We start from the raw sequence: 22,143 nt of genomic DNA, 5'->3' as shown, positions 1-22,143 counted from the left end.
ATTACGATGAAGTATTATGATCATCCACGACGAGCGTATTGACATCAAGCGGGCGACTTTCCAACCCCACATTATGATACGTGTATTTAAAGGTCAACGATGACGATAGGATAGCAACCAGTGCTGGTGGTACCGTTCTATATGCGACATCACTAGGGAGTCCACCTAGATTATCGTGGAAGCACTTACATATTTGCAGCACAACGGCTCCTTGTCACCTTGACAGTAAGAGATGCTGCCGAAAAATGGGGAGCTGCAGTTTGTTCCAACGAGGGTACCATCGTCAGGAACAACAGGTGTGAGACCTTGACTCTGGGCAGTAGGGTTGTACTCGCTGACCTACGGGCCATCCGTCAGCCATCTTGCTCCACAAAGAAGAAAACATTAAAATACGGTGGAAACACCCTTGCAGCACTGGAGGCTGCTGCCGGCATCGCATGGGTCATCAGTAGCAACAGCGAAGGCGACGAGGGAGGCCACAGCGAAGAGGCGAGCGAACATGTTTGAGAGAAGAGGATATGAAGGAAGAGACGCTGGGGGCTGTTGAGAGAACGGTAAAGCAGTGAGAAAAAGTCGTCTCCAGAGCCCGTATTTTATATGCTAGAAGAGAGCTCAACCTGAAGTTATTCGGAGCCGAGGATTGTCGACCTTACTCGGTTTCCTTCAATCCACCAGTGAGCAACAAAGTCCGAACACCCTCCGTACGGCATTCACACTTAAATTACCCCTCGCAGACTCTTCCAGAGATGAAGTTCAGTAGCGGTAGGGAAGTGCGCGTTCAAGCGCTGGAGGAGAACCAGAGCTGCACATGTGTCCGAGGAACCCAGCTTCGTGTAGTGTAGGATGCACACGATGAAGCGGAGAAACGGAGTGGGAGGACAAAGCAGACTATTCCGAACGGGGCAAGGCGCGTGCTCGTGGCTGTAAAAGGGGTTGGTATGTCGAGTTCAAGGCCGATATGCGCCAACTGAGGACAAAGTTGAAAGGTAAACAGATGAGAAGTAGATAGCCTACCTTGATAAATAAACGAGTGATACGAACGGGTGCAATGCACACAGTCCCAGCGCTAGCCTTGGAGATGAACGAGGGCGGCGAAGGTGATGATGCTTTGAGATGCTGCGATCAGGGCATGGGATTATGCATCGTTTGCAGGAAGACGCGTCTCTGGTTTAGGCGCCGATCTTCGACAAATGTTCGTATCGAAGGCAATTTGAAGCAGACCTTGCAACACAACATTAGCTACTGGACAGTGGAGACTATAGGGTTCTCATGCTCGACGTCACGCATCCATAACGGGCACCAGGACTTCGTACACCGGTCAACGCGGGACTCCGATTTCCCATAAGTAATAGGTGGACGAGCTGATCGGTCCTTGTTACAGTTGTTCGTTTGGTTCCACGTCGAATTGCCAATAAGCCTTGCTTCACAAGGTAGATCTTACGTGGCAAACTGTTGGCATTGTCGAATCAGTCCGAAATGAGATTTCAAGTGGATGTGTTCTTCACATAAAAGCAAGCTGTGTTCTTACCGTCCCCTTCAGATTAATTTGATCCGCTTCCCATATCACATCCTCACAAACAATGCATTTATCCACTGTCCTCGCTGTCGTTGCTGCTTTCATAGCATCCATATCTGCAGCATCAATACCCGCCAGTGATCCTGACAGTGAAACATGTCCCACATATTGCTTTACTAATGGATGCTGCCCTGGGCAGGAATGCGAATTCAGGTTTCCATCGGTGAGTATGAGTAATTTATGTCCTGGATTTAACCACATGACTCACTGGCATGGCAGTACATATTTTTTTGTGTATGAGCGAGTGGCATGTCGTGACAGTGAACTACAGTGAGTCGTGTTTCTGCTTTCGCATCGATGCAGTGCGTTGATGGCACGACGCGTGAGTTACTAGTAGTTTGTTGCTGAGTTGATCAACGTACTTGCTTCAGAACAAATTTCACTGCGCCTCGAGCAATGGAGATCTTGTAATAGAGGAAATCTCAAATACTTGAATACATAGAATATAATTGAAGTACTTATGTACTACGCAGTTTTGTAGTCTTGTTGTAAGCTTGAACATGCACCAGTAGCTGTACATCAATACTTGTAGCATAACGAAAAATCAGATACATCAAACTGGTCATTCATAGTGTCATCAGTGAACCGGTGGACAAATTAGAAAGACATATATACATCAGGAAATTCTCACATTACTTATTTGGCACTTATCACTACTTTTTGTCACTTTTCCACAATGGATCTACTTTTTTTCCTTCAACTAGCCTCCACCTTCAACTTAAGTACACCAAAATGTTTCTTATACATTAGAAATCCGTTTGACAACATGAGAATAAGTATTAGCTGTTGTGGTCAAGCAGAAACACCACAACAGTTGTTAATAAGTTCTTGACATAAATGCGCTCTCTAGGCAGCTACACATGAGAAAACTGTATTCTATCACAATGAAATATGTATTTGACATATTATTAGCAGTTTGAGATACTTGATTTGCTGGTGGTGGCCAGTTTAAGAGAAAAAAGTAGATCCATTGCTGAAAAGTGACGAAAAGTAGTGATAAGTGCTGAAATAAGCAATGTGAGAATTTCCTGATGTGACAATATATAGTACATAATGACCAGCGTCAGCATAATTCTGCTATGGATTATCACATGGTCTTGTTTGACCTTATAAAAGAAAGGAGAGTTCCTGATTTTCTTACACAAGTTTGGGATCAGGAAGAGACACTCACATGACTCAAACTCGAACTTAAAGGAAAGGCAGAGCAGAAGTTAATGATGAGCCTAGAGTATAGAAACTAGACACTGTTAATACTAATATAAATGTGCGTTAGTGTCTAGTTGTAGTAGCGGGATAAAAACGGACGTACCCTCAGTCTCGATGGAACGGACTGAGGGAAGAGGCGATACAAAGGAAAACAAGTATATATACGAGTCTGGTTTGAATTCCTATCAATCATACTCCGCTTGACACGTCGTGTCATATCACGTGTGCTTGTGCACCAACACTCCTCCTCAACGCGACAAGTACTCCTCCTTGAATGGTTCACCGTGGGCCCAAGCAAGTGCGCAAATGATCGTAGTCCTTCCTTGGTAAGGCTTTAGTGAAGATGTCTGCGATGTTGTCTTTAGAGCGAACATAGTGTAATTTGAGTTGGTGGTGGGAGACATGTTCTCGGATGGAGTGATGAGCCATGTTGATGTGTTTTACACGGGCATGGAAGGAAGAGTCTTCGGTGAGAATGACGACGCCATTGTTGTCGCACATGAGCGGTGATGCTGAGAGTTGGGGGAACTTGATTTCGCGAAGAAGCATCTGCAGCCAGGCAACCTCTTTTCCAGCCTCAGATGTGGCAACATATTCCACCTCGCACGTGGAAAGTGCGATGGTCTTTCGCTGACGTGCGCTCCAAGTCATGAAACCTCCACCTAGTGAACAACAGTACCCACTGACAGAGCGGTGTGAGTCAATACAACTACCCAGATCACTATCAGTGTATGCAATGAGTTGGGCAGTATGCTCTCCACTGAGCATGAGACAGAAGTCGCGGGTACCCTTGAGATAGCGAACGATGTGTTTGGCAGCATCCCAATGAACCCAACCATAGGAGTCGAGGAACTTGCAAAGTTGTTGGACGGTGTAAGGAGCAGATTCCACTACGACCTCAGCACGATAACGGCTGATTCGAGTAGTGAGCCTAAAATGTTCAGTTCGACCTGAGGGAAGCAGAACAAAGCAAACAGAATTGCTGCCTCAGTATAAAATACGAGGGGCGCGACAACGAGTCAAAGGGCGGCTGATCCAATATGTGTTCAGCGTAACTGGTTACCCACAAAGCCGACCGACTATAATTTCCACCGACCGCTATGCGGTGCACGAGTGAGTGTGGCCGACTGAGATAGATGATGGGGAACGGAAGTTTCAAGATGAATGTGCGGACGGACACGAGAATAGGATCAGAAGAGAACGGAACACAAAAGACACGGCTTCTGAGTGAGAATTAACTGGATTGCAATAATGGGTGAGCGCTCCTTAAGTACAAAATCGGCTACTAGGTAAATAATGGAGATAATCATTGCTTGGGATGTCCGGGCTACCTCGTGGTTTGCTAGACATGTATGCGGAACATGCGGTCGATTGTCCGTGATATGTATGGGGATATGTGAGAGTAAGTTGGTCCGAGCCGCTTAAGGCGATGTAATAGGGAATTTGAAAGGTAAAAGTACTGTATCAGTCAAATAAACCAAAGAAGAATATACTACGCACCAGTGGACAAGGATTTTATGGATATGGGGTTCAACTGAGTATCTGTGAGCTAGAAAGGCAAAACATGCGCGCGACCGACCGATGATGTGCGTTGATTTGTCATTGGCCGATCCGCTTGTGCAAGCAGCTTGAACGTGCATGGGCGGGAGTTTGATTGGCAAGGAGTCGGATAGAGCGCGCAGGGTCGGGTGAATATTGCAGTGGATCGGTACATCAAGGGAGTACCATGTTGGTGCTGATCCGTGTCCTACAACGGCATATGAGATATCAGGACAGGTGCCTATGGCAAGGTACATAAGGGAGCCGACCAAGGAACAATAAGGGGTACATATCATAAGTTCGCATTGTGTGTCGGTGTGGGGGGAGTGATCGCGATGTGAGAGATGAAGGCCAGGGTCCATAGGAATGGATACCACAGTTGCATCTTTAAGGCCAAACTGAGTGATTATGCAGTCGATAAGGGCAGTCTGAGACAGTGAGATGGTGCGGGCGGTGCGATCATGAGTGATACTAATGCCCAAGCAGAAATGCGCGTCTCCGAGTTCGGAGACCTGCCACTTTGTCTTGATCTGTGCCTTAAAGTCAGATATTACCCCCTTAGAGCTGCTGATGGTGAAGAAATCGTCCATGTGAACGGTGACGAGGAGGATACCGGAGCTACTGTGACGGTAGTAGATGCAGTGCTCGCTCTTTAAGCGCACAAACCCCCAAGAGAGCATGGCCTTGTTTAGCATTCGGTTCCAGACAAGTTCGCCCTGTTTCATGCCATATAGTCCCTTCTGTAGCTCCCAGACGTGATCCTCAAAGTCAGGTTTGATGAACCCTTTGGGTCGCTCCATGTAGCAAACCTTGTCGGAGTCCAACAGGCTGTAGAGGAAGGCGGTCTTGATATCGAGCTGTTTGATCTCCCAATCAAGTGCAGCACCAATGTGGGCTAGGATGCGGAACGACTCAAGACGAGCAGTAGGTGCGGAAGTCTTGGTATAATCTTGCCCCCAGACAGCAGAGTAACCACGACAAACATATCGTGCCTTAAACTGAGCAGGATTCCCATTTTGATTGCGTTTGAGCTTGAATATGGCTTGGCCTTTCATGGTTTTTCAGCCCGTGGGGATCGTGGAGCGGGGGACAAGCTTGTATACACCAAGATCGCATAGGGAATTGAATTTGTCATGCAACACCTGAGTCCATTCGGCGGCATAGTTTGAGTTCATAGCATCTGTATAGGTAATGGGGTCACTGGGATGTTTGTTCTCGAAGTCATCAGGGATAGCAGTGAAGATCTTGGTTAAATAGGCCAGTTCTGCCTCCAGGTCGGTGAGGTCCTCATCAGCGATTGCAGCTGATAATGCAGGCCCCCTGGACTCAGCAACCAGTGGCAGGATACGAGCATGGTCAGCATTAGCCAAAGAAGCTAAGACATTGCGCTGTGTAGTGTTAGTGTAAGGGATACCTTCAGTGGCACAACAGCATTCTGACAGGACAGGTGTTCAAGAAGATTGATGAGGTGGGTCAACAACAACAACAGGTGGAACCATGGGAGATGCGGGAGTGGGAGCCTCAATATCGGGAACTTCCTCAATGGTGACAGAACGGGCAGCAGTGGTGAGAGGAACTGAAGGGGCGCAAGGCAGAGAAGGTGGCAGTGTACCGCATTGATGAGATTCTATGAAGGAGATGTGGTAGGATACAAAGACCTTGTGAGTAGCACAATGGTAACAACAATATACCTTTGAGTCAAGAGAATACCCGATGAGTACACATTCGACAGAGTGACTATAAACCTTGAGGTTGTGGTGATTCTGGATCAGAACAAATGCCCTGCAACCAATCTCACGAAGGTGTGAGAGGTCAGGATGGAGGCCAGTCCAGTGTTCAAAAGGTGTATGCCCTGCTTGTGAGGTAACAGGAGTACAGTTAGAAAGGTAACATGCGGTGAGCACAAATTCATCCCAACAATTTACTGGTACACCGCAAGTGGATTGCATAGCATGGGCCTTTCCCATTAGCGTGCGATGCAAGTGCTCGACACGGCCATTTTGCGCAGAGGTGTGGGGGGCGGTGAATTGATGCTGGGTACCATGCGAGAGAAGCCATTTGCGCATGTCGGTGGTCTTTAGCTCACTGTTGTTGGAGTGGTAAATACCGACCTTTAAACCAGACTCAACTTCACGGGCAAGTGCCCAAGCTTGCAGGGTGGGAAAGGCATCCGACTTAGCCGCGAGTGGGATAGCCCATACATAAGAAGAGAAGTCGTCAATGAGGTCCATGACATATTTATTACCAGCAGCCGATACAGTGTCAGGATGCTCCATGAGGTCCACATGAATGATTCCCAGCTTCCTACTAGCTCTATTCCCTGCACGTGTCTTTGGGACACTAGTCCACGTCTGCTTGCTGAGGATGCAATCGTCACACTTAGGTGGCATGGCAGAAAGGTTAACGGGCATACCAGTAGCGTTCCCAGAGCGCGCAAGGTCATAGACTGCACAATAGTTTGCATGTCCAAGGCGGCGATGCCAGGATTGGAGGGTAGGTAGTTGGTGAGCGATGTAGGCATGTTCAGCGGAGAGCTGCCTGCCAGACAGAGCATAGAGATGACGTGATGTCAGAGTGCCCGAAAGCATGTGGGTACTGCTGCGTGCTTGTACCCAGCAAGTGGTGGAGCTGAAGGACGCGATATAACGGTGTGTTGCACAAAGGGCAGACACAGAGACAAGGTGTACTGTGGCAGTGGGGATTAAGAGGACATTATTGAGGGTGATATGAATCCCCCTAGCAACCACAAGGCGCAGGGTCCCAACACCCATGGCTTGTATGGAAAAGCTGCCGACACCGTTGACAGAATGAGGGGGAATGGGTCGGAGACTGAAGAAGTTGGCCTCGTCATTGCTGATGTGAACGGAAGTGCCACTATCAAGAAAGAACGGGATGATGGCGGGGTCCACAATGGTGCATTGACGTTGGTTGGGCGCTTTGTAAGTGATTCCAGTGAAGTCAACCGCATGCATGCACTTACGCCAGTTGAGACTAGTGTCGAGGGAGTCAACAGCTAGGCTCATGACCAGCCTGGCGTATACTACCACAGATGCTCGAGTGGCGTAGCCAGGCTGATCGATCTCAGAAAGATTTGGCAGGGGAAGCACGGAGTTTGAAAATTTGCAGTTGCCAATTGTGCCGGTGGTACTCAATCTCAAATCACTATACTGTAGTCTTTGTGCATTCACGCATATGCTATGATCGTGGCCTTGCAACCATGGATTGCGAGGCCGTTTCTGTTTTCCCAATGTCCCTTGCTGTGCTAGATGCACTTGAGAACCTTCTGACAGAGTTTATTGAACCTTTGCATATATCCCAGCGCCAGAACATTGTAGACTCTTTCGCCCGACTCGATTTTCTTACAGAAGGAATGAAGCAACCAAAGCTGTTTCAACTCAAGTGCCTCATGCCATTGCTCACATCAAGACATGTTGTTGTCCGGGCTGCAACAGGTGCTGGCAAGACACTGGCAATGATCCTTCCCTTGCTGCTCTCTCCCAACAAGATTGCAATCACTGTCACACCATTGAAGCTTTTGCAAAAAGATCATGTACACTTGACTCGGAAAATTCAAATCATGAGTTTAACCTTTCTGGATCTGTCTGTAGGTCAACGAGTTTGTCCAGTATGGCATTCCCTCTATCGCAATCAACCATGATACCCCACATGACAAGACACTATGGAATGTAAGTGAATCTCACACTAAATGATTTGTGCTTTTGTGATGAAGTCTCTACAGCATATAGCTGCTGGCCGCTATAAGAACTTGCTCGTTGCTCCGGAACAATTTTTCCCAGAAGGTGGACACATTCCCCGCCTCGCTTTGCAGCTAAAAGATCATAGTATGAGAAATGTGCAATGCATCATACCCAGGCGAAAGACCACAATGTGCAAGTAAGTCAATGGTTTTGCAAGATGTACCACTGCTGAACAAGCAAAGTCCGTGAATGATCTGAAAGGTGAGGTTGTTTTGTGAGCGAATGTTCACAATTTGCAATTGGATTACAGTGCAGTACTAGCTCGATGTCTACATTAGTTTTGTGTGGTTCGAAAAAAAGCTAACCATTTCGACATTTTGATGCTTATTCTCTTTCACAGCACGTATTGTCCGCATAGCAGACATAAGGATCTGACGGAGCCAGGGAGTTGTCTCTTTCAACGGGACAGTCAATCCATGCTCAATGTCGAAAGAGAGCAAGTACTCCAGGGTGATGTCCTTTGTAGACATATGAAAAATCGGCTTAGTGTCCTCCATCTCCACATTGATCTCACGGGTGATGAGTTCTATAGTGCGAGGTTGCAGTACATTCTGAAGGTGAATGGCTCCTTGCTCATCGGACTCCAGCACGTTAAGAAATTGTGCGAGTGCAGAGCTTCGGAAGAAGCCCTTCCTCCAATTGATCATGGCAGGTTTTTGCGAGACAGAGCACAGAAGTAAGTCTATTACAGTCATCCGCAAGCCACAAAGTATTTCCAGGATCGCTAGAACTTTGATGTCTTCACTAAGGCCATGGTGGTCAACTGTCCATGCCAGAAGTTCGGATGGTTGATGATAGTGCAACATCTGAGGTAAAAGCACAGGAAATGGTATGATTATACTGCAAACAAATGATGCAGCATCATTGACACTGGATGATAACAACGATAACATCAAGCGGCACAATTGGCAACTGCAAATTTTCGAACTCCGTGCTTCCCCTGCCAAATCTTTCCGAGATCAACCAGTCTGCCTACGGCAAAATTCACACACATCTCAAAAATGCACGTAGGCAGAATGGTTACGAGTCTAGTCAACAGCAGCAACAAGGGTGGTGTATTCGTCCTCCTCTGTGGCAGAGAGCTTGCATATGAACACAGGAGTGATGGTGTCACTTGCAAGGCCTGTGAACTCTGTTGAGGTAGCAGGAGGGTCGGCAGGCTCTGGAGCAGAGGCAATATAGATTGCCTGATTGGATTCGCTGTCGAGCAGGTATGCATGGCCACTGGTGTCGTAGTGAAGACCGCCAGGCTTGCCAGTAGCTGCCGCAGGTTTAGTAGTGACAGTCTTTCCCCCAGCAGAGGACCCCTTGGCATCGTGAGCAGCGCGTTTGTGGGCCAGTACCTCATCACGCTTCCCTTCCATAGCCCCACCTTTGCCAAAGCAATCCTTTGTGGGATGGCTTGTGTTGCTGCAGTTGCCGCATGGTGTGCAATCACGGTGAGTGCTGCCTCCTTTGTTAGTGGCAGCCATGGCAATGTCCCCCCCTTTGGATCTCTCAGTATTGATGAGCTGTTGTCTGACGTCAAGATGCAAGAAAATGTTAGAGGGACCGTAAGAGGTGGTGGAGGTGCTAGTGGTGAGAGCATCTGTGATATGGTTGCATATGTGGGGGAGGTCCTCCATCATGGTGTTGAGCATCATGATGGTAAGAAAATCCTCTTCCTTGGGTATACCTATAGCATATATGCGCCAAACGAGCTTGCTGAGCTGGGTGCTCGTAGTGGAGAGACACTCTGAGCGGTGGTACTGAACCGCCAATGCCTGTTGGATCAATAGGATCTGGGCAATGGGGCTGACCTTCTTGTGGCAAGATTTCAGGGTGTTCCACGTGAGGTAAGTGTTAGTGTACCCACAGAGAAACTCATTCTCTTCAGAGCTAGAATGCATGCGCAGAGCGGTGACAATGCATAAGTTGTTGAGATCCCAGTGACTCATGCTGGCAGGGTCCATAGATGGATCAGGACATGTGACTAAACCTAGGATATATCGACCACCATGTTTTAACAGAAGGTAGTTCTGCATGTGATCAGACCAAACACCCCAATTGTTCTTACTGCAGTCTAGGACTTCGATCTTGTCTAAGTTGGTCTGGCTGAGTGAGATAGCCGTGACAGTCACTTGCAGAGAGGACATGGCGTTAATAGTAGGAATAGACAGATTTAAGTTTGGCAGACCAAGGATTGTGCCTTTGGTACTGGAGCTTTTAGAGCGAGTATGCACAGTGGTAGGCATAATGAGAGGATGGGACAAGATGGAAAGAAAGGGAAATCTGTGAGTCGCGGATATTTATATGCATGAGCGTTTGTGCTCGACACTTCTCGCCTGAAAAGGAAGAGATGAAGTGTTCTGATAATGCTGACAGAAGTCTGTCGTTCTCGATGAGCCTGGGGTTTTAATAACCCAGTGGGGGTCATTCCTAAGTGGTACGCTGGTGCCTAGTAGGTAATTCTGCTCCTCATTTACAAGAGAGCAGGGCTCATAACCTATAGAAACTAGACACTGTTAATACTAATATAAATGTGCGTTAGTGTCTAGTCATAGTAGTGGGATAAAAACGGACGTACCCTCAGTCTCAATGGAACAGACTGAGGGAAGAGGCGATACAAAGGAAAACGAGTATATATACTAGTCCGATTTGAATTCCTATCAATCATACTCCACTTGACGCGTCGTGTCATATCACGTGCGCTTGTGCACCAACATAGAGAGGCGACAACTAGCAAGTTGGAAGGACATATTCATCACTTCGAAGCTAAGAGTAAACATCAGTAATGTGCAGAGAAAGACAAGGCGTCCATCAAGTGAGTGAGAGTGAATTTAAGTCCTGCAAAGCTAATAGTCAAGCTAGAAGAATCATAGCTGTCAGGTCAGAAGTAACCCTGGCTATTTCAAAGCTAAGAGTGAGTATCAGCATCTTCCAAAGAACGGCCGCTTGTCCAACGAATGAGCGAAAGCAATTATAACTACTGCTTTAAGTATTTACACCATCTACTTGAAATAGTGATGTTCCAGCCTGGCTTAGGCTCAAAGCCCTGGCTTAGGCTTGGCTTTGAGGGGCTTTAGGCTCACAAAATTCTGAGCCTAGGCTGTGAGCCCAAGCCGGCCCAAAGCTGGGGCTTGGGCCCAACCAGGCTGTGGCTTTTGGAAGCAAACAGACACTCAAGACTACTTTAGCATTAGTGCAGGCTAGTAGTGACAAGCAACAGCATGATTACAATGTGTCTAAATGTCTGTCTCAACATCCGACATGTCCTCAGCATCATCACCCAAAAAGTAAAATGTCCAAACCTTCTTCTTCATCCACAATGTCACCAGTCTCCGTGTCCGCTTCCACTTCTTTGTCATTGTCATCCAGGTACTCTAACTCAATGAGAGACAATGGTTCAGGCTCCCAGAACAGAAGATCTTGTCGTAGAGCACATTTCACACACTGGAGTGCTTTGACAATGTCAGCCTTAAGCTGGTTGTGTTGTTTGGTGATGGTGATGCCACCTTGCGAGAATGCCCGCTCACTCGAGACCAATGACAACATGACGGACAGATAATCCCGTGCAAGTGATGCCCAAACAGGGTACCTCTGCACATTGATCTTAAGCAAGATTATCATTAGCATGAAATTTTTGAGTAGCGAAAAAAATACATACACCCCACCATTGAATGGTAGACATGCCAGATGATGGAGCTGCTTCAACCGTCTCAAGGTAGGCCAAAAATTCAGCCCTCCATGGTCTTGTTGGGTCACCAATTGAAGTAGGCGCTGGGTTGGTTGATGAATCATCCTCGGAGTCACTGAGGACTTTGCGAATTAACTTCTTGAGATTGCCAGCTCTGCTTGGCTTAGTTGCATGCTGCGATGTCAATGATGTCACTCGGTTCAACTCAAGATAACAGGCCTTAAACTAGTAGTAGCATATTTAGATTAAATTGACGCCGACAAAAAAAATATGACTCACCACTGTCTCCATGGTAGAAAGCACATCATCATGCAGGTCCTCTGGCCAATGTTTCTTGAAATATGCCATTTTCCCTGTGGGGTTGAGTACTGAAGTGCAAATGTCAGACTCGCAGTTGTTTGTGAAAAAATAAACAACATACACATTGACAACACATATGCAGCAGAGTGTGTTGTCTTCTCATAATACTCATCCACTTTTGCTGCGGCACGTTTGAGTGCGGGAGTGAACTGCACATACTTTGACCTTTCTGCGCGTGATGACCAAGCCTTATAGAGAGTTTCAAGTGTTGGAATTGCCAAGTGTAAGTTGAACTTCATTCGGATGAGAAAGCTTGTTGGGCCACATCAACATACTGTAAAACCTAGATAAGTAGCGAACTTCAAATAAATAGAAATTAACATACTGAGAGAAGATTGGCAAACTGCCCAACATGCATCCACTCAACTTCTGACAGCTGCAAAAAGTCAATCTTCGCGCGTCTAGCCAAATCACACTCTTGATTACCCATCTCATATACGAAAGTGTTGACATGTTCCTTATTCATCTCCGCATGGTTGAGCATAATATAAGTCAAGGACCACCAAACCTTCATGTCGATTAACAGCTGCATCGGCTGGGACACGCCTCCCTTGGTTTGAACATTCCGGTACAATCCCTTTCGCTTTGCAGACAAATGTTCCTTAATGCAGATGCTACGAATGAGGCCAATTTTGTCTCGATTGGATGGCTTGTGAGCTTTCAGGTCATGCAGGTTGTAATGAGGGGACTTGCTGTATGAGCTGATCAAGGTCTGTGTTGCAATATTGATAACATGAGCTAGGCAGCTATTGAGATTGTCGCATGAGTGATTTCATTAAATAAGAAATGATCATAAGCACATACTTTATTTTCTGCTGGCGCCAGGGAAACTCCTCGTTGTACTTAGCCTCATATAGCCTTGCAAATTCCTGTAGGGTGGTGCCATTGTTTGCGGTGTTGTCGCAAGTGACATGTCCAAGCTAGAGTGATTTATAAGGCTACTAAATATACTTGCAGTAAACCGAACTTACCTTGTGCGTGACACCAACACGATCGAGGATTTTAAACAAAGCACCACTGAGATGCTTGCCTGTGTGGGCATTATTGACTTGAGCAAATCCGAGCAGCACACTTTTGAGTTCCCATTGCATGGTAATCTTCTCTTCAATCCAATGTCCTGTGACAGCAAAGTAACCGTCAGTATTTTCGGCCTGCCATGCGTCACAGGTAGTATTGATGGCGCCCTTAACAGTTGTGCCCTACATCGGTCCACATTAGTTGAGTAGATAGAGCAATATCATAAATATTACTTACATTGAGTGTGTTCCTGAGCCCCATAAGATGAGTTTTGAATGTTCTCATTATCTCTGCATGAGTTGCCTTCCTGGCTGGAATTTTGATGCAATTGGTTGCTCGAGCAGCAACATCAATCATTTCTTTGAACTTTGGATGCTCGAGTGCTTGAATTGGCTAGACAAAGAGACGTCAATTCAATTCTGTAGGAAGAGAGACGTAGTACCTGGTCAGTGGCCACAAGCCACTCAATTGCAGCCTGTTTGAATGACTTATCCAAGTATGAAACTACTCACTCAGCAAGCTTCTGCTCAGTCGGATGTGTGTCAATGCTCTGCTGTGCCACATCATCCTTGCAGGCCTTGACATCACCAGGAAGCATCAACTCAAACAAATGTTCTTTGGCCCATTCCCGATATTTGCCAGAGAACTTTGCCTCAGCATGACGATGGAGGGTAGATATTTCATTAACAAGAATACATGCTTTCCTATTGAGCATGCATCAGCATGTGTATTACTACAAGTGAGCAGACTTACGGGCACATCTTGCACTTCCTGTGCTTTTTCACCTTCCAATTGGCCCCTGCATGATCAAAGGTAGCACCAAAGAACGCATCAATGTCAGCAGTTTTGGCTTCTCACATCAATGTTGATTAGAATACCGTCAACGTCAACTAATTCTGGTTCAGTTGGAACAGCAGCCGATTTGCGCTGCTTTTGAGGCTTGGGATTAGTACATGCATTTTCACGCTCATCATCACTAGATTCCCTGTCAGAGTCTTCAGGGTGGACCCTTTTGCGGGTGTTAACAGCAGACAGTGCTGATGGTACGGGAGAGGTGGATGGAGATTGTGTGGTTTCGGTAGGGGATGAAGTGGAGGTATGTTCAGCAGCACGTTTAGCAGCCTCCACAGCATGGAACTCGTTAATCACCTTGGTTTGGGATGGCAGTGCTGCCTTCTTGGCATGCTGAAGAAGGGCGGCTGTAGGTTTCATTTTGCATATGGGACGTTCAACATGGTGCTTGGCATCTGTGTTTGTCATGGGTGGGTAGCAGGTAGGGATGTTAGAGGGACACATACCATTGATACCAACATAAATCAATTGAAAGATAGTACTGGGTGCGCAATTTACCAAAAATATCGATTTGTGCAACTGAGATCTGGGTTTGAGTGAGTTATGTTGAGCTCGCAAAGCACAGGACATAGCGCTGGTGGCTCACCGTGGCTTTTTCATAGCAACAGACAAGAAATGAGGCCTTGAAGGAGGATAGATTGCTGGATATGTTGGACAGTGCAGGCTTTTTGACTGCAATGTGAGTAATGTCGACCAACCGAAGCACAAGCATAGCAACTCACTGTAACATGTGGACTATTCGAGTTGAAGGTCGAAGCTGATAAAGGCGATTTGAGTTGAAGCTGATAAAGGCGATGGGAGTCAGAAGCTTAGAAAGACAAAAATAGAGTCGGGAAATGTACCTCCAGTGAGGCTTCTATGGCAGTGCCACTGAACATGCCAAAGCCATGGCTTAAGCTGCTGGCTCAGGCTTTTTGAAACCCAAGCCCAGGCCCAAGCCTTCCTCAGGCCGTGACTTAGGCTTGGGCTGGGTCTGGCTTATTTGGGCCTGGCTTGGGCTGGCCCAGGGCCTCAAGCCAGGCCATGCACATCACTAACTTAAAATGCTTGATGTCCGTCAGTCTTAGGACAATTTTCTGACTAACAATGAAGGACAGCATCTTCCGGAGAACGGCGATGTGTTCAATTGGTGAGCGAGAGTAAATATACCTGCTACTTTGAATTTTGACACTATCTACTTTATAATATCTAATGATTGTCTGCTATATTTCAGTTGGGAATCCGTGCGAAAAAGCCATACCTTGCCAGCAATTGGGATGTGTTTGCCAAGCAAACTTACAAGAAATTTAAGTGTTCAAGCTTGATTCCTATCAATTATGGGACAGTTTTCCACGTCAGAGCAAAAGCCAGTAGCTTCCAGGCAATAGTCATGCATCCTCCAAGTGACTGATGGCGCATGTATGTATTGCTCTCGATTTTTTCGCCATCTCTTTCAGATGTCTAATGACTGCCCGCTGTGCCTCACTTACCATTCGACAAGCATACAGCGCATTGCCCCGCGGATCAGCGTAATCACATGTCTTCATGCACCGCAAGAGAACTTCTTGATGGGGGCATTTAGGACCTTGGTGGTTTAGGTTCTTGATCCAGTGACAAGGGACTTCAAAGCTAATGTGTCTGTCAATTGTCTGAGATCGCCATGACCACAACACATTTCCTCACAAGTAACCGACAATGCATGTGTGTGTTGTTTCTGACTTTTCTGCCATCTCTTTCAGATGTCTAAATGACTGTCTGCTGTGCCTCACTTACCATTTGACAAGCATACAGTGCATTGCCCCGTGGATCAGCGCAATCACATGCCTTCGCACACTGCAAGAGAACTTCTTGATGGAGGGGTTTGGGGCCTTGGTGGTTTAGGTTCTTAATCCAGTGATGAGGGACTTCAAAGTTAATGTGTCTGTTGATTGTGTGAGATGACCATGATCACAACACATTTCCTACAGGCAGACTGTTGAAACCAAGTAGGTGAATCCACGATTTGGGGCTGAAGTTGTGCTGTCAGTGATTGGACTAAGAATCACAGACGCCCTCATGAACACATTGTATTTCCTGCATTCAGCTTTTTGAAACCAAGCAGGTGGATGCATGATTTGAGGCTTAGTTCGTGTTATCAGCGAAAAGACTAGAAGCTGCAAATCTTGCCGTAGTCGTGTTGCATTTCCTACATTCAACATTTTGAAACCAAGCAAGTGGATGCACAACTCAAGGTTTAACTTGTGCTATCAGCGAAAAGACTAGAAACTGCAGACATTGCCACAGTTGCTTTGTATTTCCTATGAAGTTCAGCCTTTTGAAACCAAGTGGGTGGATCCAGGATGACTGTGGCCCTTGTTAAGCCATTCATGAGGTCCAAAGTTGCCACTCATAAGAGGGTGTATGGCACCAAACAAGGTTTCATGGAATCATTATGACATTGAAAGTAAACTACTCGGTAAAATTACTTGGTAAGGGTGCTGGTGATTGAAAACAGTGCAATAGACATCAGCAAAACCCCCAAAATGACGTAGTGCCCTAGCCGAGTACAGCCACCTGTGGTAACTTACAGCATCCACAGTGACATGTAGCAACTGACTCAAATCTAATATTAGTGCTTGATTATATTACAGTAGGTTACAGTGTGCACTTACAGACGAGTCTTAGCAGTCTAGTAATATAGTGGCCTGTAGCATGATACAGTGGTTACAGAGCATGAATTTTTATTTCAAAAGAAAACTGGTATGGACAAGGTAATACATAGAGCTAATATTACTATGCCGCTGTGGGTACAACAAGTGCAGCGGAGAGAAATTGATCTACTACACAGTTGGGTCTTTGCTGCCTACTGCCTCACTTGAGAGCAAGCATGTTCGACCCTAAAGGGGATTGCTACTGGGAGTACTAGTCTCTGTCTAAACGACCCTAATCAACCCTCCCACAGGTAGGATGAGGATCCGCAAAAATGCGGAACAAGTGGAACCCGAGTGGAACTCAAGTGGAATGGAAAGGAATGAAACGGAACTCAAACGGATAAAGCGCAGAACGTACTGATTCGTCAGAACTCGCAGGCGAAGTCAAAGGAAGTATATCACAAGGTTAGATTGATAGTGGGCATAAGTCAAAGCGATCCTCTAGTAAGGTGAAGGAAAAGTGGGAAGGTAAAAGATGGGATTCGATAAAATACCCCCAAGCCCTGAGTACCACTACTTAAAGGGAAGATTATTTTTAAGGAACACTGAGGTACAGGTAGTAAGTCTCTCAGGAAGCAGAAGTGAAGGCAGGCAGTGCACATGGGTGCAATACTCCAGAATAGGGGTCCGTGCCATAAGGGCATGTGTCAGTTTGATCCGGATAACATTAGGAACAGCGGGAAGAGGGATACAGCGTACCAATGGACCTGGAAGGATGGGGACAGGACATGTGAAGGTTGTCCGACGATGCGCGGGAATATCGGATAGTGCGGGCGGGTTCCGAAGGATGCGTGGGAATGCGGAACCCATCGGACAATGCGCGGGAAACGCGGAATGTGCGGAATACGTGGAACTGATGTGAGACGATGCGGAAAGGACGGGGTTTTACACCTACAGTGGGGGAATTCCCCACACCGCTGCATTTGACTCGGAGATAGTATGGTAAAAATCCTTGTTGATGTACTTGTTGAGCAAAAATGATTGAGCGAACTTAGAGCTGTTTTGTGGTGTCAGATGAATGTCAGTGACAGGACCAAAGCGGGGAATAATGTGAGCAAAGGAGCAAAGTTGATCTAGAGGAAGGATGTCCCCGAAAGGCATCGCTCCTGTATGTGTAGCACATTTTAGAACATGCATCTGCATAGTGTGGTCCAATACCATTCTGCGTTGCTGAGGTACTATGTCAAGACGTTGGACATAAGTAAGGAAATGTGCAGCCCACGGGAGAGTTCTGCCTGGCGGTGAGACTGGTAACATAATGAGGCGAACCTCAACAACAACGTGTCCTAGATTTGTACCTCAGAACAAATAACACTGAAGAACATATCAAGTTACCTTTAAGCCTGCTAGCAGGCCATTGTTCTGTGCCATCAACAGTAAATATGGCAGCATCATAGTGGCCATGCTTCCAATTGGCATCTGGTGGAGACACATTAACTGTCAGAGCAGGAAGGAGGGCTGACCCGCTGTGGCGTGGCATCTGCTGCACGTGTACTTTGAACCAAATATTAAGATGCTGGAATGGAAGATTCATGGTTGGTGACACTTGATGTTGTCCTGTCAACTTGTGGAGGATTTGAACAGTCTGACCCTCCTGTTGAATGTAATTGGCGAGTGCTGCTCGCAAGTCAGGCAAACAGAACTTCTCAGCAACATCGTTGATAGCTTGGCATTGTAACGAGGGGTCAAAATTGAGATCTATGGCAGTGGAGCCAACGATGAACGTGTGGAGTGGTCTGGGCACTTTGGTGGACAATGAGGCAAGTTGTGCCTTCTTGAAGAAATTCGATACAACATGTCCTGTCCCCCAGAAATCACTAATGGCAGCCTGGATATCACCTGCTTCATTGGCATTCTCATCATCATCGATCCCATCATCCGAATCATCTCTATATTCAGCAGTGGCAGTGTGCGTCTGAGACTGTGATTGCTGAGCAATAGACGTCGCAAGATGAAAATGTTGACATTTTTTGATGCAATCCAGATATTGACATATCTGGGGATCATAGTTCTGGTTATTCGTAGACTCTGCTGGATCCTTGATGAGAGTTATGTGAGCTCGTTCTATGGTGTCAGCTGACCACTGTATAGGGGAACTGACTTTATAGATACTCAGCACAACACTTTGCATCAATTCAAGCTTTGGAATGTACCAGCTGTCGAGGATGTTTTTGCTCTTGGCACCTCAACACCCACCATGCACAATAACTTCATGTTTGTGGTCGTGAAACGTCTTGAGAGCATCAAGGATCTTCTGACATTGCTTCTCATTGATGGTTACTGCTTGAGATAAGTAACAGAAGTCCATTAGCGCACGGACAGCTATGACAACACCTGGATGTGCAGCATTCGCAATGACAGCAACAAGGTAACACTGTATGTCCCACTGCACTCTTCCGGTGACTTGCTTGAGCGTTGAGATACCCTGTTTGAAATGTTGGAATGTCATGAGTGGTTGTAAGACAGAAAAATGAAAGTCGAGCTCCTCCATGCCAACAATTCTAATACACCACTGTATATTGTGATCATAGGATTCGCGATGCCAATGGTGCAAGGCCTCTGGAGTCAGAAACAAATTTGGATCTGCGAATGGCCAGTTGCACCAGAATGGATCAGCAACACTGCTGAGGTGGTTGGGCTCACATGCGGCGAAGAATGCTTTGACATTTAGAGGGTCACATATAGATTTGATGCTCATGAGTTGCATAAGGGTGGTTTTGGCTGTGCGTGGGGGGTGTTGGAAGGCATCACTGAATTGCTTATATGAAGCCATGGTGAGTTGTGAGGTCTTTCCTCAAACACTGGTGAGCATGGCCGCCTCGGGTGTATCCACGATATATGAAGCCAGGGGAGTGAAACAATATCTAAGGTTCCCGACTGGGTCTGACATCATATGTCCAATGCGTGCAGCCTGCTTGAGTGGCTTGAGGATAATGTCAAGACACTGATGGATTAGGTGAGCTTCTAGAACACCTTGCATACATTTGACCAGATGTAAAAATTCAGTGATGGGAAGCAGGGCTGTGAGAAGAAAAGCGTGTGATGATGCCTTGTTTTGAACTGCCATCTTGATGTTGACAAGACTGATGAGGAGGGGGTGAGCAATGCATCCGTCGGTCATGTTCGTGATATTGGTCTTATCAGAGGAAAGTATTACACCAAGCAATGTAGAATCCTCTGGAAGCTTGGACTGCAATAGAGCAATAGAAGTTAGACAAAGTAATCACACTAAACACTAAGGTATGAACCTGCATTGTCCAGGCTGCTTTGCCAGTCATCCATTTGCTGTATATCCATACTGTACGCTCCGCCGTGGTATATATGCATTCAGGTATGAGGTCAATATCCTTGGCAAATCTCAGATTATTGAAGAGGGATTCAATACAGTCCAGCGGATCATGCCAATACAGGTGCACAGGTATTTTCATTGGATGATCGGTGGAAACAACACAATATTGCCACTTGGGACCAGAGGGTAGAAGCTCAGCACAACCCCGTAGCTCTTTTGCTGTGTGAAAGGAGAGCGGTAAGGCTTTGATCTGGAGTCAGTGAAGGAAAACATACCAGTTCTATCCCTAGGAAGCAATCTATGGCCACCATACTCAATGCTGAGGACAGTAGAAAACTAGCAAGCTCCCAGTCCTGAAAGGATGAAAATGGATAATACAAGTTATTGTTACAATGATGTGCATATACATCATCATTGAACCACTCCAGGAAAGTCAGGCCCTGTGCATGTACCCTTGCAACACCTTCATATCATGTAAAATGCCCCCCTGCAGCTCCATGACCCAGCGTCTCTCCACCGGGGATCGGAAAATCATTCTCCACATCCGCTTCTTCATTGTGGTAGACCATATCATCCTCATCCGAGTTAGGGCCCGGGTTCCATGCTGGCGGCAGATCTAAGTCCATTGAGAAGCCATGAGGACTTTGAGTTCTGAGTCTGCCAGAATGAGCAGAAGACTGAGAGTGTGATGATGATCGATTGGATTCAAAAGATGCACACTGGTTCAATGAGTTGAGTATTTCTGCTGCAGTTGTGAACTCCACAGTAGTACATTGTCAGCATGATACAAGGGGCTGGATTAGGTGACGTGTAACACCCAAGGCATCCTTGAACTTCTTTAGACAGTTCGGGCAGTTGGACATTATGATAGCTAGTGTCTATCTAGCAACAGTGTGTACCAACACTTCTAATATCACCCGCTCTTTACTTTCCTTTTTAATTTTCATCCCACGAAAAACATACGAGCAGCACGATGAATGAATATTATAGTAGTTGTATGTATGGTATGGCGGATGCAACACAGACAACAGTTGGCAATGAAAATACTAGTACAAGTAAAGTAGTACTACTCAGGCTAGTACTAGGTGAGATGCAATGAACAAATGTCAGTGTGAAATGAAGATCACTCAGGCTCAAAGATCCTACTAGCAGCGAGACAATGACTTAGCGCAAACATTCAAGATCAATCACAGATACTGGTAGAACTCACCTTGCTGTTTGTCTTCTTCTTCTTCTTCTTCTTCTTCTTCTTCTTCTTCTTCTTCTTCTTCTTCTTCTTCTTCTTCTTCTTCTTCTTCTTCTTCTTTTTCGAGCTGGCATTCTTTGTCTCCTCATTTGAAACCTTCATGGTATTCTTTGTCTCCTCTGAGTCTTTTGAGACCTTCAGCTTCTTCAAGTCACATTCAGTGGAACCACTGGCAAGAGGAGCATCCAGAGTGATGGTCTGAGATAACTTGCCGGAGACTTCTGTGCCAGTGTGAGCGGTAGTAGCACTCTTACGCTTGTTATTGTTTTTATAGTTGAACCAATCAACGTAATGAAAGTAGGCAGTGTCACAAATGGTGGAGGACATCTGCATAGCAGCGGCAGACCAGTTGAGCGGTAGTTCGGGTTTGGAATTATGGGCCTTGTCTATCATGCTCTTCTCAGGCACAAACCCCTCCATAACAGTAATCATCTCGGCCTTGAGGTTCGCAGCGCTCATGTTGAGTAGGTGATCTACATTCATCATATCCACATCAGGAATGGGAGTCTGTAGGTTTGGATCATAAGATGAATAACACATAAAAAGATGGGATGTACCCCTTCAGCGTAGTGCTCGGGATCCCTCCAATTGAATCGAAACTTGCTTGATGCTTCATCCTTCAAGAACACCGTGATTCTAACTGCCTTCAACTTTAACCAATTATGCCCCCCAACAACTACAGGCCCAAACATCATGTCAGATGTTTTGGGCAGAACGAGGCTCTTGAACTTCTCACAGTTCATCCACGATCCAGATTTGTGAAGCAACTTCGTGACCTCAGTGTGCTCTTCGGGGCCTTGGAACGTGCCATCCTTGTTGATTGATACCCTGATTAGCTGCTTGATATCTGAGTTGTTCTTCACCATGTGCCCAAACTTGCGCATGATGGATGTGTCACTTTTGCTGAAACCCACCTTGACAAGCCACTGAACGAAACTTTTATTGTTGCCAAACT

General features: G+C 46.3%; 4 protein-coding genes across 4 annotated transcripts; all 4 read right to left on the bottom strand.

Moving 5' to 3' along the window:
* Positions 1-86: 86 nt before the first annotated feature.
* Positions 87-501, bottom strand: EDB91DRAFT_1084422 (hydrophobin; the record flags this gene model as incomplete). The annotated part of the gene is made up of 3 exons (XM_041315761.1): positions 87-137; positions 190-339; positions 394-501. 3 exons carry the CDS (start codon positions 499-501, stop codon positions 87-89), a joined length of 309 nt encoding a protein of 102 aa, XP_041174310.1.
* Positions 502-8,261: 7,760 nt separating this feature from the next.
* Positions 8,262-9,443, bottom strand: EDB91DRAFT_1338115 (uncharacterized protein; the record flags this gene model as incomplete). The annotated part of the gene is made up of 4 exons (XM_041325612.1): positions 8,262-8,473; positions 8,524-8,919; positions 8,951-9,051; positions 9,117-9,443. The coding sequence occupies 4 exons, from the start codon at positions 9,441-9,443 to the stop codon at positions 8,404-8,406; spliced, it is 894 nt and encodes a 297-aa protein (XP_041174309.1). The 3' UTR covers positions 8,262-8,403.
* A 4,097-nt stretch (positions 9,444-13,540) lies between these two features.
* Positions 13,541-14,862, bottom strand: EDB91DRAFT_1084420 (uncharacterized protein; the record flags this gene model as incomplete). Its single annotated transcript, XM_041315760.1, has 8 exons — positions 13,541-13,607; positions 13,645-13,836; positions 13,886-13,931; positions 14,011-14,379; positions 14,431-14,510; positions 14,571-14,656; positions 14,707-14,766; positions 14,827-14,862. The coding sequence occupies 8 exons, from the start codon at positions 14,860-14,862 to the stop codon at positions 13,541-13,543; spliced, it is 936 nt and encodes a 311-aa protein (XP_041174308.1).
* Positions 14,863-17,544: 2,682 nt separating this feature from the next.
* On the bottom strand, positions 17,545-20,412 carry EDB91DRAFT_1057502 (uncharacterized protein; the record flags this gene model as incomplete). The annotated part of the gene is given in 6 exon segments (XM_041314077.1): positions 17,545-17,939; positions 17,989-18,837; positions 18,850-19,374; positions 19,513-19,843; positions 19,902-20,192; positions 20,218-20,412. Coding segments are annotated over 6 exon segments (2,586 nt in total), but the record flags the coding sequence as incomplete, so codon positions are not given.
* Positions 20,413-22,143: the final 1,731 nt, after the last annotated feature.

This window comes from Suillus paluster, assembly GCF_016628075.1.
Source record: "Suillus paluster strain FC165 chromosome Unknown EDB91scaffold_53, whole genome shotgun sequence".
NCBI lineage: Eukaryota > Fungi > Basidiomycota > Agaricomycetes > Boletales > Suillaceae > Suillus > Suillus paluster.
This window is presented reverse-complemented; position numbering and strand designations above follow the sequence as displayed.